Source organism: Sorex araneus, chromosome 3 (assembly GCF_027595985.1).
Source record: "Sorex araneus isolate mSorAra2 chromosome 3, mSorAra2.pri, whole genome shotgun sequence".
Taxonomy (NCBI): Eukaryota; Metazoa; Chordata; class Mammalia; order Eulipotyphla; family Soricidae; genus Sorex; species Sorex araneus.
Window position 1 is genome coordinate 33,291,520 of NC_073304.1, and position 25,447 is coordinate 33,316,966.

The following is a 25,447-nucleotide window of genomic DNA, read 5'->3' on the forward strand; positions in this document are numbered from 1 at the left end:
CCAGGGATAAAGACTTCTACAAGACTTTGAGGAAAGCAGTCTACTATAAGGAGAACTCATACCTTAACTTCTGAATGTAATTCAGTCTTGAATTCAAATATTCTTTTTACTCAAATATGTTATTGGCAGCCAAATCACTTTAGTTTGGGAGTGAAAGGCTGGCATTCTCTATTCAGTCTACTGGATTCTGACATTTGCTCTCAGAGCCAAGAGAATTCATTTATTAAAGAGTCAGATCATAAATTTAGGCAATTTTATACCTAATTAGGGAAAGCTCAAGAATAATTATAAACATGAGACCTAGCTTAAAATAAATCATGCCCTTAAAAATGTGAATTTTTAATAAAAACTGATATTATTATCCTATTTTTACTTTTATGCCATACTGTTGATGCTTTTGTACTACTGCCAGTGGTGCTTGGGAGACCAAGATGTGGGTTCCATCTGCAAACCCATATAACAATATTCTTGTGAAATTTTAGTTCTGTCATTAAACTTAGACAAGATCTATATGGAAAGGATTATAGGCTGGCAATATATTTTGTGATCTTAAATATTTTACATTCAAATATCAGTCTAGTTATTCTTGTAAAAATACTGTTTTGTAGGGGCTGGAGAGATAGCACAGCGGGTAGGGCGTTTGCCTTGCACGCGGCTGACCCGGGATCAAATCCCAGCATCCCATATGGTCCCTTGAGCACCGCCAGGGGTAATTCCTGAGTGCAGAGCCAGGAGTAACCCCTGTGCATCACCAGGTGTGACCCAAAAAGCAAAAAAAAAAATACTGTTTTGTAATATTCAAAGGGGATCCAATATCATGAATTGAAAACTTCACTGAGATAAAATTAGTAATACTGAGATACTCAAATTATAACCATAGTCTATATTTATATCTTATGTGAATATACTTAGTCATAAAATCCTACATTTTTTTTGTTTATATGATTATTATGATTATTGACCTTATCCTCAATAATAATTGAGTTATCTTTCTCAATAAAAAAGCATAAAGGGATGCATCTCTTCTTTTCTTTTTTTTTTCTTCTTGGGTCACACCGGGCGATGCACAGGGGTTACTCCTGGCTCTGGGGAATTACTAGCACTGGGGAATTACTACTTGTTGTGCTCAGGGGACCATATATAATGCTGGGAATTGAACCCGGTTTGGCTGCGTGCAAGGCAAACGCCCTACCCATTGTGCTATTGCTCCAGCCCAGGATGCCTCTCTTCTTTTTCTTACCTGGGTGGAACTGAGGGTTTTATTTTCCCCCAGTTTGTAATATATGGCATCTTTAAATTAAGTAGAATGAAAAATTACAGAGCTTTATTTTGGGGGTAAATATTACCTATAAAGGAAGTTCTAATGTAAAGCTGAGTTAGCTTCATTCAGCTTTACAGAAACCTCGAGAGGGACAACAAAACCAGTCTGCTGAATGTTCTCCATGGTGTTGCTGAGGTAAGTTCTCTGACCAGAATGCCAACACATTTCATATGCCCCATGTCAAAGGTCATTATGAATACCTGCTATCTACCAAACCACAATTATCAGATGTGTTCAAGGACATTACATAGATAAAATTTCATGAGTCCCACATTTTTCATACCTTTTCCCCCATGGACACACCCCCTGACGTGATGATGACGTCAGCACGACTGATACCCTCATTCAAGGCATTGAGTAAGTCATCTGGGCTAGAAAAAAATAAAGACAAATATATTAACATAAAAGAAAAAGGTTTTCTGATATAATACCAATCAAATATGAAACCACCTTCCTCAATGAATAGGTTTAATATGAGTACTATATGAAGTCCTGTTTCAACTGGGAATCAAAAGAACTCTGTATGAAACTACTTGAGGACAGCCTTATGAATACTGAAATAGTGTCCATTGGTACTTTCACAGGGATATTTGCTCAGATAATATAAGAGTGACCCACTTTTTGTACCCAAAATTAAATGTACTAGAAAATCCTAGACAAACTGGGATTTAAAAAGTTGGTCACTCTAGATGTTTCCCAAAGTGAGTGAAACAGTCTATGGAGGTGGTGATGGTGGAAAAATCTCATCAAATCAAGAGAATTTACACTAGCATATGCTTGTGAATGATGAATGATGAAGACTGCAATGTTCCTAGATTAATGTGGAAAATGGCCTAGAGTGAAGGAAGGAAAAACTGGATAGATATGGTAGAACATGATTTTGGGAGGTTCTTATGCTCAAGAATTTGTTCTTCATCTACTAGGAAAAGTAGGAGGGTATCTTAGAATCTGAAATTAGTCAGGTTTATTATAGTCAACAGGAAAGAACAGTGAACCAGTACTTCTGACTGAATAGTTCTAAAAGCTGGAAAGGATAAATGGGAAAAAATCAAATGTCTTATCCTTCAGATTTGAGAGTGGCTGTAAAGATCTGCTAAGCATGAATAAATGAGAATTTCTACCGCCCTCAATTCTGGGCAGCAGGGCTTATGGAAGCAGGAGAGCAAGGAATAGCTGAAAGAGACTATTGAACAATGCGCTCGCACTTCCCTTCAAATGAAGAGGGCAGATCAAGGTAACAATTCAAGACTATTTTTTTCAGCCTACATGATTATTTTCTAAAAACTTCTTATCCTGTGAGGTAGCTGGTTGCTTTATTTTTCCCCTTTAGATATCCAACATGGATACAAAAGAAAGGGTGAAATCCTAAATTCTAATTTTCTAGTTTCTGCTTTTAGTTCTTATTGAGGTCTAGATTTGCTCTTAGGATCCAGAAGATAACCCTTATGGGATTATCTACATATTCCCATAAATTCTTCCTTTAGTTGGATTCAGCAAGCTTCTGTCAACTTGAAGGCACATTATATTTCAATGTTAAAGAATATTTTCTCCCTAACTTCCTGTAGTTGTGAAGTTTGTTTATGACCATTTTACCTTAATGTAACAGTGAGAAGAAGAGGAGGAAGAAAGATAAGGAGGAAATGGAAGGAAAAGAAAAAAAGATGGACACTGATGGAATATTTATCTTCCATCCAAATACTAATCAGATCCAGCCCTGCTAGCTTCTGAGATCAGGCAAGATCAGGTGTGTTCAAGGTGGTATGGCTGTAGATGCGGATGGCATAATTTGTGACTACGTTATAAAATCTCCTTTTCCCCTTTTTTTCCTCCCTTCTCATTCCTTCCTTCTTCCTTTAAATTATTATTATTATTTTATTGGATATGAACTCAAAACTCATACATACAATAACTGTACCCTACAACTGAGTGCAGATCTTGCTTGAGTTTTTTTTTTTTTGGTGGGGGAGAGGAGCTACTCAGTGCTGTTCAGGCACTTCGGCTCTTGGCTCTGTGTCTATTTTTTTTTTCTCTTTTTGGGTCATACCCAGCAATGCACAGGGGTTACTCCTGGCTCATGCACTCAGGAATTACTCCTAGCAGTGCTAGGGGGACCATATGGGATGCTGGGAATTGAACCCAGGTCGAACGTATGCAAGGCAAACACCCTACCTGCTATGCTATCATTCCAGCCCCCAGGAGTCATTTTTGGTAGTGGTTGGGGAACCATATGTGGCACTGGGGATATGAAACAGGGTTGGCTGTGTGTTCAAGGAATATGACTTAACACCTGTACTATCTATCTGGGGTTTTCTGACTTAGCGTGGAGTGTAACTTTGGTGGTGTTTCATTGTGCTTCTGAGTTGGCCTTGACTAAAAACCTGAAAGACGGAGCTAGGACTCTGAACCTGTCACTTGTGGCACCATTGTTGTAATCTTTGTTCTATGAAGCCAAGACTGTGACCTTGTTGGGAAATATCTTGGGAATGACTTGCTTCTAGTTGGTGCCAGGTGTGGGTCATGACTTTTGTTGAGTTCAAGAAATCCCAAGACTCTTACGTCTCCTGAGTACAGGAGACTTAAGTACAAAATGGAATTCTGTGACAGCCTAAATGCTCAGCACTTCAAAGAAAATCTGTTGGATAGAAAGGGGCTGTGTCAACTCAGGTGGTGATTCTGTCAAGTAAATACAGAATGTTAGTAGACATGTTTTGCCACGAGAATAGCTGCACAGGAGGATTGGCAGTCCACCATTTAGACTTGATATCTGTTTTTGATTTAGTGTCTTAGTGAAATGATGTTCTTTAACTCCTTTATGTTCGGCTCCCTCCTGCCCTACCTCAGTGTTTTCTGAACTGGCTTGCTGGACTTGCCAGTCCCTTTACATTTTCCATCTCTGCTTCTGCCATCAACCCAACCTGAGGAAGTCCTCCTTAGTTGGGTCTCCTTGAGGTGAATGCTGTTTCTCTGGTGAATTTTTTCAGTGAGACTCCTTGTAGGGAATCATGTTCTCTGTTCATTTTTTAAAAAATGTGTTCTTTGTGTGATAACACAGGAGTTTTTGTAGAACTGCCTTTTTATTTTTTCTAGTTCCCCCTCTCTCTTTTTTTCTTTTATTTTTTAATTGAATCAGTGAGATACACAGTTGCCAAGTTGTTCATGATTGGGTTTCAGTCATACAATGTTCCAACATCTCTCCCTTCACCACTGTACATTTCCCACCAATGTCCCCAGTTTCCCTCCTTTGCCTCTCCTCCCATCCTTCCCCTGCCCTCCTCTTGGGCATTATGGTTTGCAATGAAGTAACTGAAAGGTTATCAGGTAGACCTGCTTCTTTTTCTGCCATCTGGGCCTTCCCTCCCTCTCTCTTCCCCACACTGGCTCCATACTTTGAGGTTCAGTTGCTCTGTCTGGTGCTTGAAGAACTTTGCTGTACCAAATCAAACCTGGGCCCCCTTCATGAATATGTACTCCAACACTGTGGGCTATCTCTTAGGGCTGGCTCACACTTTGCTTTACAAGTTTGTATCTACCTTAAGTTACTATAATTCTGATTCTTGCATTCATTTTTTTTTGTTGTTGCTGCACCATGAAATCTACTCTGAAATTCAAAACCAAGATAGAGCCTTTATCCAAGTTTAGATATTATAGATTTTAGAGTAGTCAGAATGCAATCTCAGTTTTATTTTAAAATATTTAATATAAACACACAGATGGACAACAGCTGCTAATTAGTTTCCTGTTTCATCTGCTATACCAACTGTGAGCTGTATCATTTTAAGATGAGTGACGATGACAGTGGGAGAGTGAGAAAAATTCCTATATTTTGGAGGTTAAAATATATACCAGTTTATCTTACCATGATAAGAAAATAATTCAGGTACTCCACTACTAATTTCTTCAGAGGTCAACATATTCTTCAATTACTGATACTCTTTTGTGTGTCTATCTTATGTATGGAATCAATCTACTTACAACTTATAGACATTAATCCTACTTCAGTCCCACTGGGTCTCTGAGCTCAAAGGAATCATATAAAGAAGAAAGCATAGTCCATGACTTTAAATTTATAAGTTACTACAGGAAATGTGAACAAAATTTAGGAAAATCAGTGAAAGAATCAACAAAATTAATAATGACATATGTTCCCCAAGCACCAGTAGGAGTGATACCTGAGCACACAGCCAGAAGAGATTCTTGAACACTGCTGGCTATAACCCAAAAACAAACCTCAAACCCAAAAAAGCAAGCAAATAAAAAACCCCCACAAAATGAAAATATATAAATAGTATATAAATGGTAACTAAAACAGAATAATCAAAATTGGCTTAGGATAATTAGGAAAAGCTTTTTGGGAATCTGGCAAGAAATTTATCTTTTACTTATTTCTGAGTCACTCCCAGTGGTATTAGGGGGCTACTCCTGGCTCTGTGCTCGAGGGTTGCTCCTGGGGTGTTTGTGGGACTAGATGGTGCTGGAGACTGAATCCAGATTTCCCCAGTGTAAAACATATGCTCAGCCCTTTGAAAATTATTATTTTTTAAGTATAGTAATACCTAAAGGTTTAGAACAACTGCAATAGCTACTTATTAGAATTAAGAAAGTAAACATGATAGCCATTAAGAAAAAGTCTGTTATGGAGTGTGAGAAAATCCCTTCCTCCTGCCATCCCTCCCTCCCTTTTTTCCTTCCTCTTTTTTTTTTCTCTTGGTGGGGCTACACCTGGCTTGTGCACATGTCTTACTCTTGGCTGTGTGCTCAGGAATTACTCATGGCAGGGCTTGGGGACCATATGTGGTGCAGAGATCAGACCCGGGTAAGCAGTCTGCAAGACAAGCACCCTACCTGCTATACAACTGGTCTTGCCTCGAATTTCTTTTTTTTTTCTTTTCTTTTTTGGTCACACCGGTGATGCACAGGAGTTACTCCTGGCTCATGCACTCAGGAATTACTCCTGGTGGTGCTCGGGGACCATATGGGATACTGGGAATCAAACCTGGATTGGCTACGTGCAAGGCAAACGCCCTATCCTCTCTGTACTATCACTCCAGCCGCCCCACATTTCTTTAATAAAACAAAGTTGTGAAAATGAAAATAATTTTATAGTTAAGCAACAGAAGAAAATAAGAGAACTCTGCTGATAAATCATCAAAAAATAAACTGTAACTCAAAAATCAAAACTGCATGTAGCTACATGCAAAAAAATGAGCTCAGACCTCTACTCAACACCATGCACAAAAGTAAGATCAAGATGGATTAAAGACCTCAACATTAGACCAGAATCCATCAGGTACATTTAAGACAAAGTCGGTAAAACCCTCCACAACACTGAAGCTAAAGGTATCTTTAAAAGTGACATACCATTGGCCAAGCAAGTGGAAACAAAGATAAACAGATGGGACTACCTTAAACTGAGAAGCTTCTGCACCTCAAAAGATACAGTGACCCAGAATACAGGCACAGTCTACAGAATGGGAAAGAATATTCACCCAATACCCATCTGATAAGGGGTTAATATCAAGGATTTATAAGGCATTGGTTGACTCCACAAGAAGAAAACATCCAACCCCATCAGAAAATGGGGGGATGAGATGAACAGAAACATTCTCAAAGAAGATATCTGAATGATCAAAAGACACATGAAAAAATGATCTTCATGAGTAGCCATCAGGGAGATGCAGATAAAACAATGAGATACCATCTCACACCACAGAGACTGGCCCACATCCAAAAGAACAAAAGCAACCGGTGTTGGTGCGGATGGGGGGAGAAAGTGACTCTCCTTCACTGCTGGTGGGAATGCCGACTGGTTCGGCTCTTTTGGAAAACAGTATGGATGCTTCTCAAAAAATTAGAAATTGAACTCCCATTTGACCCAGCAATACCACTTCTGGGAATATATCCCAGAGATGCAAAAAAAAAAATACAGTAGAAAAGACATCTGTACTTGTATGCTGCACTTCATTGTAGCACTGTTTATAATAGCCAGAATCTGGAAAAAACCCCAGTGCCCAAGAATAGATGACTGGTTAAAGAAACTTTGGTATATCTACACAATGGAATACTATGCAGCTGCTAGAAAAGATGAAGTCATGAAATTTGCATATAGGTGTATCAACATGGAACATATCATGTTAAGTGAAATGAGTCAGAAAAAGAAGGAAGAGACACAGAAAGATTGCACTCATCTGTGGAATATAAAATAACAGAATGGGAGACTAACACCCAAGAATAGTAGAGATAAGGACCAGGAGGATTACTCCACAATTTAGAAGCTAGTCTCGCATGCTGGGGGAAAAGGCAGCTCAGATAGAGAAGGGACCACCAAGTAAAGTGTGCTAGGAGGGCCCACTTGGGATGGGAGATGCAGGCTGAAAGTAGACTATAGACCGAACATGACGGCCATTCAATACCTCTATTGAAAACCACAACACCCCAAAGGAGAGAGAGAGCAAAAAGGAATGCCCTGCCACAGAGGCGGGGGTGGGATGGGGGTGGTGGGAGGGATGCTGGGACGATTGGTGGTGGAAAAGGGGCACTGGTGGAGGGATGGGTACTCCGATCATTGTATGACTGAAATGCAAGCACAAAAGTTTGTAAGTCTGTAACTCTACCTCACGGTGATTCACTAATAAAATATATAAAAAAAATCAAAACTGCATTGAACAGAAAAGGTTTTTTATTCTATATAGTGAAGCAGCAAGTTTATAAATACCACCACCAATGAAATTCAGATCTAATTTTCCTGCAGAATTTAGAAAATTAGAAATTCTTACTTCAAGAACATAAAGAAAACACTAGGAAGTAAGTGTATGTTTGCTTTACAAATTGGAACATGTAAGGTACTGGGTTTTGTCCAAATAATCACTGTACTGTTAAGTCTATCTTGACAATTCTTGCTAAATATGCCAGTTTTATAAGAATCCAATTTGGTATCTCAGTATTTATTCCCCTTCTGGTTCATGCTTTTAAAATGAAGAGGCAGCTTCACAAATCGGCAGTAGCAGGAGCAGAAAATTCAAATCCAAAATACCAATGTATGACAGAGCCAAAGCAGGCCTAGCCTGATGAATGGGGGAGGCATCTGTGATGGTAATTTTCTAGAAGGCAGAACCCATTTCTTAGTTGTGGGAATTGCCTCCCGTCAGCCCTTGAAAGGCTGGAAGGTCCAAGTCATCAGTTTGGAAGTTAGATTACCAAGCTGTTTGAAAGCTGATGTAGAAATAGAAACAGTTCAATACGGAATAACATAGATTTAACTGCTGCTGATCTTTATTTAAAAGAACTATTCCTCTGCAAGGCCCTTGTCAGGTAAGAGACATAGTACAGGGGTTATTGAGCATTCCTTGTATGTGGCTGACCCCATTCCATTTCCAGCATCATATGGTTTCCCTGAGAATTGCTAGTTGCAGATTAGGAGACTCCTGAGAAATACTGAGCATGGCTCTGGAGACTCCCCAAGTGGCTGGGGTGTCCTAGGTATCCCCAGCACCACAGGACCTGAGTAGCCCTACATCCTTGGGTTGATGTATTGATGTCATTTTGGTTGGCTAAGAATCACAGGGAGAAACCTCTTGAGCACAGGGTGGCATGTCCAAAAAAAAAAAAAACCCCAAAAAACCAAAAACAACAAAAACAACAAAACCCAAATAAACCTAAAACCTATTCCCAAGTGAGTGGATTTTCTATGCATCTGGGTTTTATTTCTTCATTGTGCTAGGGAGCCGAGGGCCACTTCTGGTTATATTCTCCCACTGATTGGATGCTCAGACTGGAGAGGTTTAGGGTTATCAGGGCCATACCTGGTAGTACTCAGGGGTCCATGTGGAAATGGGAATCCAAATCAGGGCCTTTTTTATGTAAGGCATACTGATTCACAAGATTTAAGATATTTTCTCTGCCTAATACTATGTATTTGGGCTGGAGCGATAGCACAGCAGGTAGAGCATTTGCCTTGCACGTGCTACTGAGAGTATCCCGCCCGCACAGCAGAGCCTCGAAAGCTACCTGTGGCGTATTCAATATGCCAAAAACAGAACAACAAGTCTCACAATGAAGACATTACTGGTGCCTGCTTGAGCAAATCGATGAACAACAGGATGACAGTGTTATAATACTATGTATTTGGATCGTAATTACTGTTTGTTATATTCAAGAAGTAAATATGTAAGACAGTCTAAGCATGAGGGAGCAGTTTCCCTAATTTTGAAATGATTCCTAAATCCATTTGAAATTAATTTTCTCTACCCCCTGATCTTTTCTGTTAGAAATATAAAATGACTCACTTCAGCTGCAAAGCTTTACATGTGGATGTCCATACTGATGGAATTCTATTGTTAGTGCCATTACTTGGTGGTCTACTCCTATGACTAAAGTTTTATATTTGCTTCAAAGACTGCTGATTAAAACCCACTGGACAGCTGAATTTTCTCAGTGCCATGGTGAGGGAGGGAGCGTTTATTAAAATATGAAGGGACTGTTGAGTGTAGGAGATGTACTCATTCCAAATGCTGTGGACACAGAGTTACCAAGACACAACTTGTCCGAGTTAGTAGCCTTGTATTCACAGCACTGAGAATGAGTAGGTATCCTACATATATTTTTTACCACAGGGGTTTGGTCACACCCAGCAGTGCGCAATGGCCATTCCTGGTTCTGTGCTCAGATGTGACTCCCAGAAATGCTCCGAGGAACAGAGGCAATGCCAGGGTTCAAACCATGGTTGTCAGAATGCAAGGCAAATACCCTTAAGCCCTATACTATCTTCACCACCCCACTTTAGTCCTAGTGTTAAGTTTTTTAAAAACCGAATCACTGTGAATTACAAAATTATAGAGTTAAACATGATTGACTTTCAGGCTTACAATGTTCCAACACCAATACACCCAAGAATAGTAGAGATAACCAGTGTCCACTTCCCTCCACCAATGTCCCCAGTTTTCCTCCATGGCAGGCACTTTTTTCTTTTCCCCTTTTAGGCACTGCGGTTTATAATACTGTACTGAGATAGGATATCATGCATATTACTTTACCTCTTTACAGCACCCAATCTTCTATTACCATCATAGTTGTCCGTCCCTTCCATCTTTGCCCACCTCCCACCCTACTGCCACCACCCACAGAGGCAAGTTTTCTACTAAGGACCAGTTCTCCTACTCTTTGTATCTAGTCCCTTTGGGCATTAGTTATCCGCATATGAGTGAGATCACTCTGTGTCTGTCCCTCTCCCTCTAACTCATTTCACTCAGCTCTTACTCTCCAGATTCATCTATATATCAACAAATAGCAGGACTTCATCTTTTCCTATGGCCGAGTAATAATCCATTGCATATATGTACTATATTTTCTTTACGTAGTCATCTGTTCTTGGCATTTGGGTTATTTCTAGATTTTGGCTACTGTGACTAGAGCTGCAATGAACACAGGAGTGCATGTTTTCTAAGTATTTAAAAAATGTAGCTACCAAATTCATTTAAAAGGATATATTCCTACCTATGTTCCCTGGGGTGCTTCAGTATAACAGCAAGGAGATGGAAACAACCCAAATGTGAAACAACAGATGATTGGATACAGCTATAGGAAAGAGGAGGGGGAAGAGCTCACTAAAGAATGGTGGGGATCTTGAAACACTGGTGGAGATATTGGTATAGTAGCTCTGTCACTGTGAAACAACCCTAGTAGTTATGTACACTATGATACCTCAATAAAAAATAAAAAATTAAGAAAAATTAATACAGACTAATAAGAAGTTGTGGTATATATGCACAGGAATATTACCATGCAACTGTAAGAAAAATGAAAACATGCAGTTCACTGTAGTGTGGATGGAGCTGGAGGGTATCTGTTAAGTGAAATAAATCAGAGGGAGAAGGACAAATACAAATGAGTCCACTCATCTGTAAAACATAGAGAGACAAATGAGGAAATAAACAGTATTGAACAATGACAAACTCCTGTACTTATATTATAGAACCTATTCACAAATACGGGGGACTGGTTAGGAGAGAATGAAGATCAGACTCTAGGTGATATAGGAACAATGGTTGAGGGTCTTGAACACTTTGGTGATGGTGGGATGCAGTAACTGTACTTCAATATCATAAACTTCAACACTATTATAAACATCTTACCTAAACTATAATTAAAAAGTATATGTATATATGTACATACATACACAGACACATGTAAAGTATAATATAAACAGAGAGGGAGCAAACCAAAAGATAATAGAACTCTGAAGTACCCCTCCTATAATCTTACTGTGTCAACTTTTTAAATAAAGACAAAATTCAGTCCACTTCAATCCAAATAAGTTGCAAAATCTTATTCCTCTACTTTAATGTTGATTGTTGGTATTACTAAGAGCCGAGGAGCTGGGTAGCACATTGGTTAAGGCATCTGCCTTGTATGCAGCCAACTCTGGTTCCATCCTCAGTATTCTGGCACTATATGGTTCCCCAAGCATTTCTGGCAGTAGCCCCTGAAAAGAGAGCCAAAAATGGCCCCCAAGTACTGTCAGCGAAAGGTCAGGATGGTATTAGGTACACTGCAATGACTTCATAAGCATGGGTTTGAAGTTGGCTGGTTACTTAACAATACACACGTTTATAATTATTTAGGAAAATAGAAATGGAGAAGATTTTAAAAGAAATATGTTTGAAAGTAAGTTTAATAAACTCTATTCCAATGTCCTCAGAAAAAGAAAATATCTGGATGAAAGAACTTAAGTTAAAAAATTGAAATGATAGGCCACAGACATAGCTCGGAGGACTTAATGCATGTTTTGTGGGAGACCTGGGTTTGAGCCCTGGCACTACACACAGCCCCAGGCACTGAGCTTGGATAAGCCCTTGAGCACAGCTGGTATTGCTCAATTCCCTCCCTCCAAAAAGGGGAGATGACAAAGAAGATGCAACCGTGCAGGTTACTGGCAAGATGCTTTGTCTAAGGTTTTGGATTGTGTTATGTCTAGTTGAAGCCTAAACTGGGATTCATTATGTATCAGAGCATATAGTGAAATGGTAGGATATTTGAGTACTAGGAGAGCACTCAACTGAAATCAAACAGGATTCAGATGTAATGGGTTTTACTTAGTAACAAGGTGGTACTGAAAGAAAGTGGTAATTATGGGCAACAGATACATTCTTGTACGCATCACTCAAAAAATTTTTTTTAATCTATGTTTATAATAAGCTGATCTCTCAGGTACTATGAAAAGCAGGCACACTCCCTGAGAACTGGAAATGCAGCCTGGGAAAAGATAGTTAAGTAGAAGTATGGATTGACAGTGGGATGATCAGAGAGAGCACACTTGCTTTTGATTACATGTCAGACAGAGTTGGAGATTTAAAAACATAGGCGCTGAATTAATTTATTAAATGGGATAATATGCTCTTAGAGAAGGGAATTTATAGCCAACCCACCTACCTTCCTTTGTAATATTTACAAGTGGAAAATATTTGCTAAATATTTTGGAAAAATTTGTTATTTAAGGGTGTAATATCAATATGAAAGTCCTAAAAATAATTGCACTTAAATATATGAATCAGTTAGTAGTAATTTTGATATTCTATTATTCTTTCCTCCATATTTTCCCTGTCTTTCTTGAAAGTGTGAATAAAATAACACATTCACCATTAGCTTTATTTAGATAAAGCCAACATTATTATTATTTTTTTTTTTTGCTTTTTGGGTCACACCTGGCGATGCACAGGGGTTACTCCTGGCTCTGCACTCAGGAATTACCCCTGGCGGTGCTCAGGGGACCATATGGGATGCTGGGATTTGAACCTGGGTTGGCCGCGTGCAAGGCAAACGCCCTACCCGCTGTGCTATCACTCCAGCCCCTAAAGCCAACATTATTAAATAGATTCCTATAACTTTAACATATCTATATGAGAGCAACAATATTTCTCTTGTCATGATAGGCATTCCAGCCTATCCCTAAAGTACTTAGACACCTGCATAATTATTTGGCATCTAAATAATGATATAAGTGAAAATTATGGGATTAGACTTCTCTTTGGTGAAAATCATACCCAGCTTATAGAATTCACATTTATACAATAATAGCTTTCAAATAAAATTCAATACTTACTTGTCTCCCACAATTCCCAAGTTGATTGTAGGGTATCCATGTTCCTGAATTGTTGCTAACAGGGTTGAACGATTGCTGTCTCGAATCTTTCCTGGTAAGAGGTCATCTTCAGGATTTAGAAGCTATAAAGCCAAAACAAAACAATAAACCAAATCCATAAATTATTCTCTTAGAATAATGATTTCGATTGTTAATGAAACCAGAACACAGTATATCAAGTTCATTAATAGTACATGGCAAGGAGAAGACAGATGCTTATAGGGTCTTTGAATAAATACTGAAAACCTAGGAAGATGAGACAAACATTATTCTATAATTTTAAAAAACTGTAGAAATTTAAATGGTGACTAAATATCAGGCTGAATACACACAAAGTTTTGGCTATAATTTTACAACAACGCTCTGGGATTCCTGCCCTTCCCAGAAGTTGCTTACTGGGGCAAAATAAAGATCTGAGGAGAATGATAATTTATATTTTATTTTAAGCTTTTTGATCTCATTCAGAGAGATACCTTTTAAACTAACAAATTTAAACAAATAATATTTAATTATATACATTACAATTCCATTACTCTGAACTGAATCACTCTTTGGAGATTTGACATTTATTATTATATGTCTAGACAAGAAACTATTCTATTCTCCAGTGAGACAAGTCTTACTTGGAATTCAGACCACATTGAAATTTAAGTTACCCAAACACACTATTCTTTAATTTTATCATCAATAATATATAGCAGTAATACCTTGAAAGGTAGCTGTTAGGATCTGGATAATCAGCAGTTAATATAGATGAATCTACAATAAAGTGATTATTATCATCAAGATATATTATAATCTATTTTTCTCTAATTTCTCTTACAATGTTACTCCTACATGTTAACATAGATGGAATTAAACTCATCATGTGCATGCAGATTTAGATTTATTAGAGTAATAGAAGGGGGTCCTTAATGCACAGACACATAAAACAGTTTTAATTTACTCAATTTTAAGATGTAATTTTGAAAATATTATAAAAAGGAAAAAGCTTATCTGAAGTAATAAAATATGGTATATTATTTTAAGAGTTAAAAGGCAAGCCTGAACATTTAGGATGTATGGGTAGCTAAGATGGCCAATACTCAGAACTTCATATCTCAGTTTTTCTAATTGAGAATCTCTAGTTCCTCAGTTTTCCTTGTGATTGTTTAGTAATAGGTTGTGCCCAAATCTTCTCTTTTGCTTTATTTTAGAAATGTAGTACCTTTACAAACAATTGTCTATGCCCAATACGCTGGAGAAAAACTTAGTACCTGGGAATATTTCCTTCGAATACTGCACTATTAGCTACCATGTATCACCACAATCCATTTTTATCCTTTGTCACTGGCAGAGTTTGGAAAATTGTTATTATATAATGTACTAATAAGACTCGATTTATGATTTTAATAACAAAACTATTACAATTATTATAATTGTATAAAGGTCAATGTTTATAGTTCCTCAAATCCATTTACCAGATAAACTGCTTCAGAAAGAAAACAATTTCATATACAATTTTTTTCCACAGAAGAGAGTTGACAGCAATTAAGATCCCCTCATTACTGGGGCACTTTCTTTGCCATTCATAGTCCTCTCTGATATTTTGCTTATAATGTTCCCAAAATAACAACTATGAAATACTAGGTAACCAGTTATTTGTATAATGAAATAACAGCTAGTTATTTGACTTACAGAGTGGAAATTAAAGAGCATTTTCAGTATTTTTTCAAGGAAAAGATAGAGACTTAAATGGAAAATTGGGAGGCTGAATAAACTAGACTTAACTTACAAAATTTCCACTAAAACAGAGTTCTGTTTTCTGTTACATTATACTCTCAGTAGGCTCTGAAAAGATCTCTCAAATTTATTACAGTAAAAGAAAAAAGAAAAAAGTGCAAAGTAAAACACACCTTTTCTGTTCAGTGTTACTTTCCTATCTGCAACACATTAAATTTTAATTTTGTTTGTTATTGTCAACGATGCCATTATCTTTTCAGCTTTCAACCCGTTATTCTTACAATATTCCCCTCCCCTGTTGTCTATTATGTTTCCAAAGGTCTTAATCATTAAGAACTTTTAAATCCATCTCTCTTTTAGCTCTATATTTTCACCCAATCTTTTACTAAGCTTTCCTGTATCCTCTTATAATTTTTGCCACTGATCATGTCTTAATTTCTGGAATAGTCTTACAGTTACCTATACTGCCCATAAATTCTTTCCTTCTGAGAAATAAAACAGATCTAGCAACTTGCAAAACTGCGTCATTACTAGAATAACATAAATTTTTCCAAACCATGACATATAGGGTTTCAATGCAAGTTTGATTAGACCTATATATTCCAAAAAATAACACAATAAAAAAACTGAACCCATGGTAATGGAAAGAGCACAGAGAAATTAAGAATTCAATATTATAAACCATTATAAACCCAAAACTTGTCTGGGAAATTTTAGAAGAAAATATGAAGACTGTCCCCCTTATCTTGTCCTAAGGCAAAAAAGAGCAGAAATCTTTACTTGCAGATACTAAAAAACTATGCATCCAGAAAACACCACAGAAAGGAATTTATTGATCTCTCTGGTACCCACCAGTGTGCACCTCACCCTTTTTTAAAATGTCTTTCATAGTTTCTGTTCTCTTATCCTATAAAAAGAATTTCTTGTGACTGTTCAGGCAATATGTTTACTTTCAGAATATGAGTTAACAATCTTCCAATCTGTTGATAAAAAAGCTTTGTCTACCAGTTCCCTTGTTTCTTCATTGATTGATTGGCCCTCAAATGGCAGTTAAATCAATTTTCACCATCTTACAGAAGCGCCACATGAACTGATGTCCCAAAAAGAAGACTTTCATCCACTAATCTATTTTACAAAATCTGAGCAGTATGTCTACATATTACTAATTTTAACCTTAAACTCACCCTAGCCACCCTATTACGAAAGCCAGTACTCTAAATCCTCTAAGTAAACCTGTCTTCTTTTTGTTCAAGTGATTTCCCCCCCACACTCTCTCTGCTCCCCTGCTCAGAAACTTTAATAGATCTGGCTTTGTGTGATAACTAAAGTTTTCCTAGTAGTCTTTATATTAGGACTTTGGTATTTATGGAGGTTTCACAAAGACTTGGATGTGATCCCTTGCCACCAAGGTTCTCAAAGTGGTTATTGCACACTTCAGAGAAGTTCTTTGGCCTCTTTCTTTGTTCAGGGACTTTGTCTTTGAATACAAATGAAGCATTTATGTTAAAGTCTGATCCTCTTGGTTTGTTGAGCTCCCAAAGTTAGCTAGTATTTACTTTACTATAAAATTAGTGTTCCCAGGATTTTTTGGTTTATTTGATTAGATTTATATTAACTGCTGTTTTTCCCCGTCTTTCAGCCTGAGGCAACTATTACTGATCTTTCTTTCTATAGATTTGCCTAATCACAGTATTCTTAATTTAATGAAATTTAGTAGTGTGTGATCTTTCATGGGCTGGAGCAATAGCACAGTTTGCCTTGCACGCGGCTGAGCTGGGTTTGATTCCTCCGTCCCTCTCGGAGAGCCTGGCAAGCTACCGAGAGTATCCTGCCCGCACGGCAGAGCCTGGCAAGCTCCCCGTGGCGTATTCGATATGCCAAAAATAGTAACAACAAGGCTCATAATGGAGACGTTACTGGTGCCTGCTTGAGCAAATCGATGAACAACGGGATGACAGTGCTACAGTGCTATAGTGCTTCCTTGATGAAAATGTATTGAAGCACTGATTTAATACTAACCATCCATTTTTTTTGGGGGGAGGGGGATTTCCCAAGGTGTATTCAGAAGGCCCAGGGGTCCCTCCTGCGGATTTAATATAAGGGCTTGAGGATGTGGCGCTGCTTGGGCCCTATGATGCTGTGGATCACCCCCAAATAGGGGGACCATGTAGTTCTAGGGCTCTTTTTTTTTTTTTTGGTTTTTGGGTCACACCCGGTGATGCACAGGGGTTACTCCTGGCTCTGCACTCAGGAATTACCCCTGGCGGTGCTCAGGGGACCATGTGGGATGCTGGGATTAGAACCTGGGTCGGCCGCTTGCAAGGCAAATGCCCTACCCTCTGTGCTATCGCTCCAGCCCCAGTTCTAGGGCCCTTAAGTGGGATTAGGTGCATGCAAGGCATGCACCTTTACCCCTATATTATCTCTTTTTTTCTAATACTAACTATATTCTTTGCCAACTGGCCTACTCTATTTGTATATTTATAAGAACTTTTCGTGTTTATATATGAGGAATAATTTTTTTTTTTGAGGGGAAAAGATATAGTTTCTACACCCATACAGGTGAGATGTCAGAAGCCATTAAGGATGTTTAATAAGTTTCTTTTGGCCATTAGCTAAAAAAAAAAAAATCAATGGATTCATCTACTAATAAGCATGTGCTATCTCTTGGCATAAGTTTGGTTTCTGCTTTTTCTAAAATGCAAAATTTCATTATAGGGACTAAATTAAAGTGGCCATTTTGGTGTATTTTTGACATGCTACATTTTTTTACTGAAAGCACTTTAACAAGAAGAAATTCTGAATATTCAAGGATTAGCAATTTATTGTTATGCAAAACTTCAGCATGAAATTTAAGTAATTTACATGCGGGGTGGGGGGCTGGGGAAGTGGGGGGAAGGGGGGAGGTATACCGTGATTCTTGGTGGTGGAATATGTGCACTGGTGAAGGGATGGGTGTTTGAGCATTGTATAACTGAGACTTAAACTTGAAAGCTTTGTAACTTTCCACATGGTGATTCAATAAAAGAATAAAATAAAAAAAATAAATTTAAGTAATTTAGTTCTAGAGTTCTTTGTTAAGTTCTCTGAGATAATCTTCTTTGTATAAAATTATTTTACTGTAAGAGATAATCTTAGTTTCTCTTCTTCAGAAAATTTAATTGTATTGTCTTGATGTCCTCCCAGTGGTGTATTCAATATGCCAAAAACAGTAACAACAAGTCCAATAATGGAGACGTTACCGGTGCCCGCTCGAGCAAATCAATGAACAACAGGATGACAGTGACAGTGACAGTGGTCTTGATGGAATTGTAATGGCTCAAGCCTGGGTGTGGTAACTCAGTTTTTATTTTAAACTTTTTTTCGTTTGTTTTTTTGCCCTACAATTGTGCTAAGGGCTTTCTTCAGGCTCTGTGCTTAGGGGTTTGGTGGACCATACTGGTGTGCTGGAGATCAAACCTGGGTCAGCTGCATATAAGGCAAGTGCTTATCTACTGTACTATCTCTTCAGTTCACTTATCATTTTTTTATGCATTGAAATAAGTTTCTAAGACTTTCTCTTTGCAAAAAGGTGATTAGGCATTTGTAGTGGTCTATAACTTTCCATTTTACTGTAATATTTCCTTTATACATTTTAAATTTTCTTTTAACCTATTCTTTAAAATGTAGTTATGTTGACTAAGTTAAAATATGTATTGTAGCACTGTAGCACTGTCATTCAGTTGTTCATTGATTTGCTGGAGCGGGCGCCGGTAACGTCTCCATTGTGAGACTTCTTGTTACTGTTTTTGGCACATCGAATACGCTACTGGGAGCTTGTCAGGCTCTCGGTAGCTTGCCAGGCTCTCCGAGAGGGATGGAGGAATCGAACCTGGGTTGGCCATGTGCAAGGCAAACACACTACCCGCTGTACTATCGCTCCAGTTTTTCTTTCCCGTTGTTACAGAAAAATATATATTACATATAAAAAATGAAAAAAATATGGTTTATTGATAATCTGGTGAAAAATGTTTTAATTTAGAATTAAGGTACTTGACTTGGTAATTAGATTATATGGTAAGAAGGAAAATAGAACATTGGAGGTTAGTTAACATATTTAAGGAGTTATAAACAAAAAATTTATATATTTTCCTTATATGTGCTGTTCTATATTATTTATTTCTCTATGACTTCCTACTATTCATTAAGCCTAATATAAAAATGCTCAGGTTCCATTCATGTAGTAGAAATTAGATGATTTCATCTTTTCTCACAACTATATAGCATTCCATTGTGCATAAATACCAGTATCTTTATTCACTAATCTACTTTCTTGGTAATTGACTTGTTTCCAAATCTTGGCTACTGTGAAATCATGTGATTTACAACAATGTGATTGGAGCTAGGAAGTATCATGTGAGTGAAGTTGGTCAGAAGAAAAGGGGAAAAATATGGAATTATCTCTTTGCTATGTAGAATATAAGGAAACACAACAAGTGATTAACAGATGGCCACTGGCAACAGATCCTGACAGTAGGCCTATATACTGAATTTACCAAGAGGGTGGGATGGTGGGGAACTTGATACATTAGTGGAGGGATGCTGATACTCTTGTAAAAGTGTGTGGTGTTGGAATTTTATATCCTGAAATTTTGCGATTTACTGTATTATAAATAATATTGCCTAAATTAAATAAAAAAATTGATACCTCCTCTTACTACAAATTTAATACCTACTATTACAAAACATGCTTCTCTAGTGGTTTTTCTGTGTGTGTGTGTGTGTGTGTGTGTGTGTTTGCAATGATGTTGACATTTATGGCCTTGGTGTACCTTATCACCATCACAGTGGATTTTTGACATTTCTGAAGCTCAGTAACATACATCTATTGAAATTACAGTTTTAAAATAGCAATTTCATAACTTTTTCCTCTTCACCTTTACTCAGCACCATTACCCTGTCTAGCCATTAGGCACTTTTTACATGGTTTAAATACTATAGCAGAAGCTTACTCACCTCATTTAAGAAAACTACTCTTAAAAATTATAAGCATTCAGCCATATTCTTCCAGAACTTACATACATCTAAAGCTAATAAACAGAAGCTTCTTTCAAATTTTATATATGTAGTTTTTAAATATCTTTTTTCACAAATAGTTGTATATTCATAAGAAGTTGTAAAATACTATTTTATATTCCACAAATGAGTGCAGTCTTTCTATGTCTGTCCCTCTTTCAGTATCTGTATTGCAAACCATTATGTCCAAAGTAGAGAGAGAGTAAAAAGGAAAATGCCTGCCATAAAGGCAGGGGGTGGGGTGGGGTGGTGGTGGTGGGAGGGACATTAGGGATATTGGTGGTGGAAAATGTACACTGGTGGAGGGAAGGGTGTTTGCTTACTGTATGACTGAAACTCAATCATTAAAGCTGTAACTGTATCTCATGGTGATTCAATAATAAAAAAAGGAAGTTGTAAAATGCTACAGAGGACCTTGTGCTCCGCACCCATTTTTCCTCATTGATAAAATTTTATATAAATATAGCATAATATCAAAATTAAAAAATTTACATATACATACATGTAATTTTTTTCCCATTTGCCACATGTGTAGATCTTTTGTTTGTTTTTGGGCCATACATTCTATACTCAAGCATTACTCCTACCTGTGCATGGTAGGGGGTCACATGGGATGCTGCAGATTGAACTAGGGTTGACTGTATGCAAAGCAAGTGCCTTAACTGCTGTACTATCTGGGTGCTGTATGCAGACATCTGTAACTGGGACATTAATCAATATATAAAACAATTCCATTTTCACAAAGATGTCTCTGGTGTCTGGGAAAAGTTCAATGATAGAGTACATGCCCTGGGATTTATTGATTCTCTGGCACTATACTGAAGACTGTTATATAAATTATACATAACCTTTTCACACAGCATGATACCACTGCTATCCAACCATGTTTTTGCATAAAGCAATAGCTCATACTTTTTAAATGGTGTTTCCACTTTTGGTCTATAACAAGTAAAGCAGACCATTATAGTTAATGTAGTTATTGATACTTTAGGGCTAACATGCTATTTTCTTTTTTATTTTGTTTTCTCCCTCTTTTTTTTCCTTTTGCCATTTTGTAACATTAAAAAAATTCCAGTTTGATTCATCTATAGTGTTATTGAATGTATCTCTTAAGTTTATAGATTTTTTTTTAAGGTAACAGAGATACAACCACAGGACTCACATATATTCTACCGCTGAGCTCTACACCCTGCCTTATAGACTTAATATCAATGCTTCCCAAACTGGGTGTTTTGGAGCCCTGGAGGGAGCTCCAAATCACAATTGTAGGATAACACTGGTTTGTTCTTTCCGCCTTGCCACAGGGAGCTTAGGTTTATTGGGTTGCTCCCATTACAGTGCCCCTATTCCTCTGTGTTTATTTGTAGCTTTCTTTGTACTCTGTTGACTTGTAAATATTGTTTTTCTCTTCTCCTTAAGTCCTTTGTATTGTTAATTCAGAGCAATGTAATTTTTGTATGGACACAAGAAGATAGTTAAAACCATGCTTTTTGTAACTTGGGAGTTAATTGACTCTGAATGATATTTACCTCCTGGACATCTGTTCTCTCAACTTAAGCCTCAGTTGCCCTTAGTTCCTAGCACCCTAAAAGCAGGGTCTTGATGAGGGATGGATGAACCCAGGGCAAGCTGTGAGCTATATACTACCCTGGTATCAAAATGGGCCTGGCCAAAGTGCCATAATACTAAACTATAAGTTAAGAGCATGGTCATGGACAAATGCTGTCATGGTCCAAAAAGCAATAACTAGATTCGGACCCTGCTAGGGTTAGGAATGATTATTCTGGCCTGAGCGCTGTAGTCTGAGTCTGTGGTGAGATGTTCCCAGAAGAGCCACGCTACAAGCTCAATGTATTTCTTACTGCATTCATACAAAATAACTAATATTAAGAAGTAGAATTAAGATGTTAATTAAGTTATTGGACTAAAGAGAAGAGGAACAGCCCTAGGTGGTGTTTCCTCCCCCTACTTCGGCCTAATGGGCAGTCAGGAAGGGCTTTCTTATGTTGATTCTGCTATAGGACTGGGTGTAGCTTCTACCCCCAGTGCTGGGCAGTTGGAGAGAAATGAGAGAGTAGGAGAGAGAGGAGAGAGAGAGCAGGGCAGCAAGATGGACTGTGGAGAGACTAGCAAGGGGGACAGAGGAAGAAGAATGTAGAAGAATACAGGTGCAGGCAACTGGAGAGAGAGACAGAGCCCAGGCTGCAAGATGGAGAGCAAAGAGATGAGTGGGAGAGCCAGGAGGAGACAAGAATAAGGGGCAGTGTGAGACTAGAATGGGGAGCTCAGAGAGACTAGAACAGGTGCATGGAGAGAATGGAATAAACGGCAACTGATCAATCAACTGGCTTGGCCCTTGTTTCCTCCTCCGTCCCCCCATGGCATGGGCCTCCCTGGCTGGGGGAGTGGCCCGACCCCCCTCCCCCAACACGGGATGCAAGAGGGAGAGCCGTTGGGGCTATCCCTAGCCATCTGGAGATTATACACACAATAATCAAATTTTTCCTGAAAAGGAGGAGGTAAGTTATTAAGTTTGGGAACCTCTATTGTAGACATATTATCTATTTAGGCTTCTCTAGTATACTTTCTCTATCATTTAAATTTCCTTTATTACCAGTGCTATTCAGTGACAGGTAGTATATAAATGTATACCAAAAATTTAGCTAAGGGTTCAGTTTCTAGGCTTAAAAAAAAGAGAGAATCTCTTCTCAATTGAATCTAATGAAAAATACTAGGGAACAGATGAGGGCTTCTAAAAGACTTGGTTTCTGCTCATATCTAGCGACGACACCTTGTCATATCATATTATCTTGATTACAAATAAACTTGGGTCTGCGTACCTAGTAATCAGCACACATTTGCTTCAAATTAGTATAGCATATAATATTTATCACTGTTAACTGGTATAATACTTGAGCAAGTAATCAGACAACACATAATATAAAAACATTGTAAAGGGGGCCAAGAGATAGTATAGCTGGTTGGGCACAGTACAGTGGATAGGGAACTCCAGATTTAATCCCTCGCATTCTATATGGTCCCCGGAGTCTGCCAGGACTGATTCCCGAATGCAGAGCTAGGAGTGACCCCTGAGCAGTGCTTGGGTGGCCCCTAATCGAAACAATATAAAAAACTAAAAACCAAACCAAAACCAAAAGCATTGTAAAATGTTACAGTACAATATACAACAAAATAGTACAGTAGCTTAAGGAGGTATCTTTGGCCTACCTATCCTACTTTTATGAGTTTAAGAAGATAGTCTAAATGTACAGATAAATTTGAATGTTCATCAGCATTATTTATTTTAATGATGGAAATGTTATTTTTAATTTTTTAAATTATTTTTTATTAATGAATCACCGTGAGGGTACAGATACAAATTTACATATTTTCGTGCTTGTGTTTCAGTCATACACTGCTTGAGTACCCATCCCTCCACCAGTGCCTCTTCTCCTCCACTGATGACCCCAGCATCTATCCCACCCCCCAGCCCATCTTCCCACCCCAACCCGCCTTTGTGGCAGGGCATTCCCTTTTGTTCTCTCTCTCCTTCTGGGTGTTGTGGTTTGCAATGGAGGTATTGGGTGGCCATCCTGTTCAATCTATAGTCTGCTTTCAGCACTCCTCTCCCATCCTGAGCAGATCCTCCCACCACATGTTACTTGGTGTTCTCTTCTCTATCTGAACTGCCTTTCCCCCCAGCATGGGAGGCCGGCTTTCAAGCCATAGAGCAAACCTGGTACTCATTTCTACTATTCTTGGGTGTTAGTCTCCCATTCTGTTGTTTTACATTCCACAGATGAGTGCAATTCTTCTATGTCTCTCTCTCTCTTTCTGACTCATTTCACTTAGCATGATACTTTCCATGTTGATCCACTTATATGCAAAGTTCATGACTTCAATGATGGAAATGTTAATAAAGTTCTAACTATAGGGGCTAAAGAGGCAAATCTTGTAGTAAGGTACATAGCCAGCATATATGAGGTCCTGAGTTCCAATACAAGCAACATGTGGCTGCTGAATACTACTGAATATGGTCCAGGTGGCCTTTCAGCACCATTAGACTTGAGCATTGCATCTCTAGGTGTGAGCAATGATCCATCAGATGGATACCTTTTGGTAAGCACTGTTTGAACTTTTTTGTTTTTGTTTTAGAGTCACTCATGTAAATGCTCAGGGATTCCTCCTGGTTTTGCACTCAGGAATTATTCCTGATGGTACTCTGGGGACCATATGGGATGCCAGAGATCAAACCTGGGTTGGCCGCATGCAAGGCAAATGTCATGCCCTCTGTCCTATTGCTTTGACCCTCTGCATGTGTTTCATATACATGGAAAAAGTCCAGTGTTGAATTTAGAGAGAGAAAGACACAGTAGAGAACCAAGCTTTGGGAGAATACACCATATAGAAGACAGATAAGGAATAAAAGGAAAAAATTAGAGTATCTGGGCATCAAGAGAACAGTTATAGAATACAAAGAAAGAGTTTAAAAGTTACGTGAGCGAGGTGTGTAATTAATGTCAAATGATATAGACAGGAATGAATATCAGAGCGGGATGTGAAGACATAGGAGGTTATTAGTATAATAAGGAAAGCAGTTCCTGCATTAATAGGGCATTAATCAGGTTTGGGTAGGTACTGAGAGGAAAAGCAGTGGCTGCAGACCTGTTTTTCAACAAATCTAAGAGTAAATAGTACAGTAGCCTAAGGAGGCATCATATTGTTTAAGTACAATGTGAGTGTTAATCTTTTAAATTTTGATGTAATCTTTTATGTTTTGATGTAGGAAGAAGTAGCATAGGAAGATTTAATCAGAAAATACTCAGAGGACATAAGTTAGAAATCAAAGATTAAAAAAAGGGTTGAAATGTAGAAGAAGATGAATTACTATTAGAAAAAATATGCACCTTTTCCTTTTAGATGGAAGAAAGAAATATAGCTAAAGAAAAATGAGATTTTTTTTTTGTCTTTTTGGGTTACACCCGGTGATGCACAGGGGTTACTCCTGGCTCATGCACTCAGGAATTACTCCTGGTGGTGCTGAGGAGACCATATGGGATGCTGGGAATCGAACCCGGACTGGCTGCGTGCAAGGCGAACGCCCTGCCCGCTATGCTATTGCTCCAGCCCCAGTGCTCATTTTTAACTCATGTATCCAGCCATTTCACTAGATATACTGGGTTATTGAGCAACAGACTGACATTAAATGGCAGACA

At 38.2% G+C, this 25,447-nt stretch overlaps 1 protein-coding gene across 19 annotated transcripts in view; it reads right to left on the reverse strand.

The window, feature by feature from the left end:
* The window catches only part of GPHN (gephyrin), a 494,826-nt gene that overhangs the window by 27,369 nt on the left and 442,010 nt on the right, over positions 1–25,447 (reverse strand). For all 19 annotated transcript variants that reach the window (XM_004612348.2, XM_055130244.1, XM_055130246.1 and 16 more), the window contains 2 exons: positions 13,416–13,537; positions 1,605–1,692 (listed from right to left, as the gene is read on the reverse strand). In XM_004612348.2, the coding sequence (XP_004612405.1) occupies positions 1,605–1,692; positions 13,416–13,537 (210 nt within the window). The remainder of the gene's footprint in view (positions 1–1,604; positions 1,693–13,415; positions 13,538–25,447) is intronic.